The sequence below is a fragment of the Lycium barbarum genome, chromosome 8, assembly GCF_019175385.1.
Source record: "Lycium barbarum isolate Lr01 chromosome 8, ASM1917538v2, whole genome shotgun sequence".
Lineage (NCBI taxonomy): Eukaryota > Viridiplantae > Streptophyta > Magnoliopsida > Solanales > Solanaceae > Lycium > Lycium barbarum.
Genome location: NC_083344.1, coordinates 121772674 through 121778829, shown reverse-complemented (window position 1 = coordinate 121778829; position 6156 = coordinate 121772674). Strand labels below are relative to the sequence as shown.

General features: G+C 34.0%; 1 protein-coding gene across 1 annotated transcript; it reads left to right on the top strand.

The window, feature by feature from the left end:
• The first annotated feature begins 1132 nt into the window (after positions 1-1132).
• Positions 1133-2294, top strand: LOC132608261 (zinc finger BED domain-containing protein RICESLEEPER 2-like). Its single transcript, XM_060322313.1, has 3 exons — positions 1133-1348; positions 1467-2163; positions 2263-2294. The coding sequence occupies exons 1-3, from the start codon at positions 1133-1135 to the stop codon at positions 2292-2294; spliced, it is 945 nt and encodes a 314-aa protein (XP_060178296.1).
• The last annotated feature ends 3862 nt before the right edge of the window (positions 2295-6156 follow it).

Here is a 6156-nt window from a genome sequence, read left to right as displayed (position 1 = left end):
TTCACTGTTTAGAATGCATTATGGTTTGACAATTTGCTGCTTTATTGTTGTTTACAAATCACATTTTACAGTGACACAAACACATGGCTGAAAATATTACAACTGATAAGGTGGTCAATGGAAGTAAGGCTTCTAATTCAAATGCTACGAGTCAAATATAACCGGTAAGGCAAGAAAGGAAAAAGTGGTCTCGTGCTTGGGAACATTTTGGACCATTTGTTGATAAAGACGGGAATAAGAAATCAAAGTGCAAGCATTGCGGTGCAACTTATCATTCTGACTCTAAAAATGGTACAACGGGAATGCTTACTCATTTGTTAACATGTCCAAAAATGCCTAGAGATGTTCCTAAAAGTCAAAAGAAATAGGCTTTTCAACCTGTTCCAGGGGGTGCTATGGATGATGTAGTTGTTGTTTCTTGGAAGTTTGAGCAAGAACAATGTAGGAAGGCTTTATGCCGCATGGTGATTATGGATGAACTTCCCTTCAAGTTTGTTGAGAAGAAAGGTTTTAGAAGCTTTATGAAAGTAACACAACCTCATTTTAAGATTCCTTCTCGTAGCACTGTGACGCGGGATTGTTTAGATCTTTTTAATGAAGAAAAGAAGAAGTTGAGGAGGTCTTTTAAAGAAGCACAACAGAGAGTGTGTCTTACCACAGATACTTGGACCTCTTTCAACGTATTAACTATATGTGTCTCACTGCACATTGGATTGATAGTGAATGGATTATGCATAAGAGGATTCTTAATTTTTATCCAATTTCTAGCCATAGAGGTGAAGATATGACTAATGAGATTAGTAAGTGTTTACGTGAATGGGGCTTAGATAAAAATTTTACTATCACAATTGATAATGCTAGATCAAAGGATGTGACTGTGAAAGAATTGTCAAAGCAATTCACTAAACGGGGGGCTAATTTTATGAACGGAAAACACCTTCACGTGAGGTGTATAGCTCACATTATAAATCTTGTTGTCCAAGATGGTATGAAAGAGGCTGCTTTGTCTATTGAACGGGTTAGACAAGCAGTGAGATATATTAGGTAGTCTCCTGCGAGGTGGAAGAAGTTCCAAGAATGTTGTGAAGCTGTTGATATCAATTGTAAAAAATCTTTATGTTTGGACGTTTCGATGAGGTGGAACTCCGCCTACTTGATGTTGAATAGGGCTATTGAGTATGAGAATGTTTTTTCGAATTATGCTGATCGTGATATTATCTTATCGCATTATCTTGAGTTTGTTGATTTTGAAGATGGAACTCCTGCAGGTACACTTTTGAGTAATGATTGGGAGCATGTAAAGAGAGTTGCGAAATTCCTTCAAATCTTTTATGATCTTACTGAAAAGGTATCTGGATCACTTTACGTCACATCAAATTTTCACTTTCTTAAAATTTGTGAGGTTGCTTGTTATTTGAAACAATTGATATCCAGTGAAGATGTTTTTTTTGGATTCAATTGCAAAGAATATGAAAGAAAAATTTGACAAGTATAGGGGTAATCCAGAAAAAATGAACAATATGATTTTCATTTCTTGTGTTTTGGATCCTCGTCACAAGCTGGTTTCAGTTGGTTTTGCACTTAAGAGGATGTTTGGGGAAATAGAAGGACCAGTTATAGAGAAGGAAGTGAATAACTACATGACCTCATTGTTTGGTGAGTATGTAAAGTCTCTTTCAAAAGATAAGGGCAGTCAACTCCCTTCATCTTTATCTAGCTCTTCATTTGAAACTTCTAGTCCACTGCCTTCAAGTTCAGGTAGTACTATCCAATCGATAGGATCTTTAGGGTCATTCATGGATGATCTAATGAAACGTAAAGCTGGAAATGCAGCAGCAGATTCTAAAACAGAATTGGAAAAATATCTTAGTGAAGAAAATGAAGTTGAAAGGCCTAACTTTAAGATCTTGTCTTGGTGGAAAATAAACTCACCTCGGTTTCCTGTTCTTGCTGAGATGGCTCGAGATATGTTAGCTATTCCTATTTCAAGTGTGACATCTGAGTGTGCATTTAGTACCGGAGGACGCATTTTGGATTCATTTAGGAGTTCATTGACTCCTAAATTGGTGCAGGCTCTAGTGTGCCTTCAAGATTGGATTCGGAGTGAAAAACAACCTGTTAGTGTTGAAGAAGATCTAGATAACCTCGAGCAGCTTGAACAAGGTAAGAATGTTTTAATTATATTTTTTTTTGTATTGTTATTGTAGCTAGTTGTTTAACAGTTTAACATTTTTGTGATTGATCAACATAAATTCCTTTTAGATTTGGCCAATACTAGCATTCTTGATGATTGATGTGGAGCGGTGGAGTCAAAACTCTTCATTTTTGCACTTGGATCTGGTATGCAATCCTAGTTAGATCATATCTGCAATAATCTTTCCTTTTTATTTCTATGACACTCAATTACATTTGTAAAATAGGAACCAAAACACTGTGTTTTGCTTTGGAAGCATTTTATATCTCATTTAGGTGTTTAATTTTGTGCATCTCTAGTTATGTCTTAACTTTAACAAGGTACTAAAGAATATAAAATAGTCTTATAGCTTTTAGTACTAGTATGTATCAAGCAAAAGCTATCAAGCAGAAGCTTACTTTTAGTCCACCACTAATACCTAACTTGTAGTTTCAATAGTCTGTTTCAGTTAAACATTTAATTGCTCTATTTTGGTATAAAAGAACAAGCTATTTCACACCAAAGAGGAAAAAATGAATGATTTCACTGGACATTGTAAAAAGTTAAAAAGGAAAATAGTAGTACTAGATAGATTAGCATAACTGGTACAGTGAAAAAGAATATTGGCACCAAAAGTCTCTATAAGGGTTGGTGTAACTTATTCTATCACATGGTTAATCTAGTAGCTTGATTTGGCTGCAATACCTAGCTTGAATGAAAATTTAGTATTTCATATGGTGATATAACTGATTATATTTCTCTGCATTTCAGATGAATTACCTGTTCATTTTTAAAGGTGCTGGTTGGTGCTGCTGCCTGCTCCTTACTGCTTTATTTAGTATTTTTATAGTTTTGTTTTGCATTTTATAGCTTCTCTTGCAGCTGGTGTTTTCTTTCCGAAGAAGTTAGCCTTTTTTATGAACAAATGAACTATGAACCGGCCTTGTTTTGTTTTTGAAATATTGCTACAATGCATTTTATAGTTTTTGTCTTGTAATTTGTGTCAACTTTATGCATGAAGGCAGTGTATAACGTATATATGAACAAATGAAAACAAGATAAAGCGAAAACAATAAAATAGCGGAGCATTTTCTTATTAGTTAAACCGAAAATCGAACCGTTAAAGACCAAAAACCAATAAACTGAAAACCGATAACAAATATCTTTTTGGTTTTGGTTTAGCATATTTACAAACCGAAAATCAATAAACCGAACCGGTAATTCACAAAATTGAACCGAACCGACCGATAAGCACCCCTAATTAGTACCGTTAGAAAGTACAAGTGAAAACTAAGTGATATAACAAACCAATGGTTATACTGTGCTGAGAGAACCAATACAGACACATGATGCACTAGTGAAAATAGTACAATTTATACACAATACTTTTCAAAGAGAACCCATTTTATGATGGATCCAAAACTTAATATAATAACATTAATTTAATGAAATTGGATAGTGACTCATATCTCCTTATACCAGAACAAAGGATGAAAACATAAAATTATTATGGATCTTATTAATGTATCAAGTGCCTAATTAGTTTTAGGCTCAACCTAAAAATACAGTACTAATTACTAATGTTTTACACATACCGCCTAACATTTGACAAACAAATAATATTGTGCACTTGGTTTTGATATCATTGACACAGACGGAGTAATCGACATAAATTGAAAATTGCTAAAAGATAAAAAGACATTATGGTCAAATAAATGACTTGTATGACTCTTGTACACCGATACTACCTTGTTGAAAGGGCTCCTTTTTCAACTGTTCACGAATATTAAATTTTCATATCGAAAGTCGTCAGAGAGAAGTGAAGAAGTAGTAATCTAATATAGTGAAAATATTAGTGGTTAACAAAACAGGCAACCCGGCACTACATTGATAAGTCCTACTAGGGCTGTTCAGGGAAACCATTAAATCGAATCAAATCGATAAAAAAAAAATGGATTTTTTTAGGTTTGATTTGATTTGATTTTTAATATTAAAAACCGATAAAATATGATTTGATTTTGATTTTAAGTAAAAAATAACCGAAAAATCCGAATCAAATCGATTATACGTATAATATTTAAAAATTATAATTTTACTTATATATATATGTAAGTTTTCACTGTAGTATATTGTTTCTTTGGGCCCAAGTACAAAAAGCAAAGGAAAAATAGCCCATGAACCTTAGGCATATATTATCAGTATCTAAATAGAGTAATTGAAAAACCAAATTTAGTCTCCTCCTTCAAGCGTACAAAATTGTTTCAACTCTTAACTATTGGAACATGTTTATCTGATAAGAATGTTGGCTTAGGTGATATAGTAGAAACCAAACAGAATTCATCTAGATAGCTATTTCAGTTGTTGAGTTTTATTATAATTCCTCCAACCCTTCTCCCTATTATATTGTATATAGCCCTGTATATAGTTAAGAAAAATAATAATCTTATTAAAAACCAATAAAAACCGAAAAGATCAAAAAAATCGAAAAAAACCGACATAAACCGACTTAAGGAAAAACTGACTTAATTGATTTGATTTGTGTTACGTCCCGTATTTTTATACATTGGGACAACCCGGATTAACTATGATAATTTAAGGCCAAGATTATTCCGGGATTTGAAGTCGGGACTTTTGACCATTTGATTTTATTTTGAGACATAAGTTATATATGAAATTGTTGGTATTGAACACTTAAGGAAAATTGGGACCACAATTCATAAAATTGGAATTAAAAATGTTGTACAAAACTCCCTTGTGGCCGTGTAAGTGAGAAGGGTCCCACACATTGTGTGGCCAATTTTAATTGGTCCAACACATTGTGTGGGCCACAGACTTGCTTAGATATTTGAGGGACTTAATAAGATGACCAAGTAGTCTTCTTTACTCATTCTACACACTTCAACACTTAGAAAAATATCAACTTGAGAGCCCCATTCTTCCCCACTGTTTTCGGCTGAACCAAGGGAAAAATCAATCCCAATTCTAGCGTCTCAAAAATTAATTTCTTGGTATAAACCCACTATATTGAAGTCCCTAAGTAGCGTGGAAGAGTTGTTTGGGTCATCCAACCATTAGTAGTGCCCATTTGCAAACCCTAACTATTGAAAGAAGTGAAGAACAAAGGTAAGATTTCATCTTGTTTATGTATTGTGAATCTTGTATGCCTATTGTAGTATGCTAAAATGGATAGAAATCATGAAATATGGAATGTTGAAGTGGGGTTGTGTGTTTGGTATGTGGGCCGTGTGGGGTGTATGTGTGTGTTGTGTGATTGAGTTGATAAATTGGTTCTTTGTAGCTTGTTAATTGTTGTAGAGTGGAGAAGAGAATACAAATCGTCAATATATGTATACATGGATGTAATGTAGCCGTGTGTAGCCCCAAATGTTTGGCAAAGAATGAATTTATATCGCTTAGCGTCGTAATGGTTATTGTGATGACTTGTAGTTTGGAAATGAGCTTTAAATGACTTAAGTTTGATGTTGAGAATTTGTGGGCTGTTTTGAGGCTAGTTGTGCGTTTGACGTAAGTTGTACATTTTATGAAAATCATATCGTTCTATTGTGGATTGTGATACAAAACATGACTTGAAAATGAGGAAAGTGAAAAAAAAGGGGCTGCTCGGCTAAGGGGACTGTTTTTGGCCAACATAGAGAAAAATTCTTGGCTTGTTGGAAAAATTATGTGAATTGTTTAGAATGTTCTTGAATGTTGTTAGTATGGATTTGGGTTGATAATCGAATGTATGAACGATATTGTGTAAGCCATAGAATTGAATAACTGGAAAGTTGTCGAATGGCGTAAAAGAGAGCTACTATTATTATTTTGCCTTTCGAATTGGTTATCAATGTTACTAGGTTGGTTATTGTGGTTGTTGTTGATTTTGAGCGAGATAAATTCTCGGGATGGCCTACTTACAGGGGAAGTGCTGTCGAATTTTCTGTAGAATTTAATGATTAGTTTGGAATGAATCGCTTAAGTGC

Bases quoted from the DNA above. Each gene is read 5' to 3' on its own strand.
- LOC132608261 (XM_060322313.1), top strand. From the start codon at position 1,133: ATGAGGTGGAACTCCGCCTACTTGATGTTGAATAGGGCTATTGAGTAT. The intron at 1,349-1,466 runs GTATCTGGATCA...TCAATTGCAAAG, and splicing joins TTTATGATCTTACTGAAAAG to AATATGAAAGAAAAATTTGA. The intron at 2,164-2,262 runs GTAAGAATGTTT...AATTCCTTTTAG, and splicing joins CCTCGAGCAGCTTGAACAAG to ATTTGGCCAATACTAGCATT.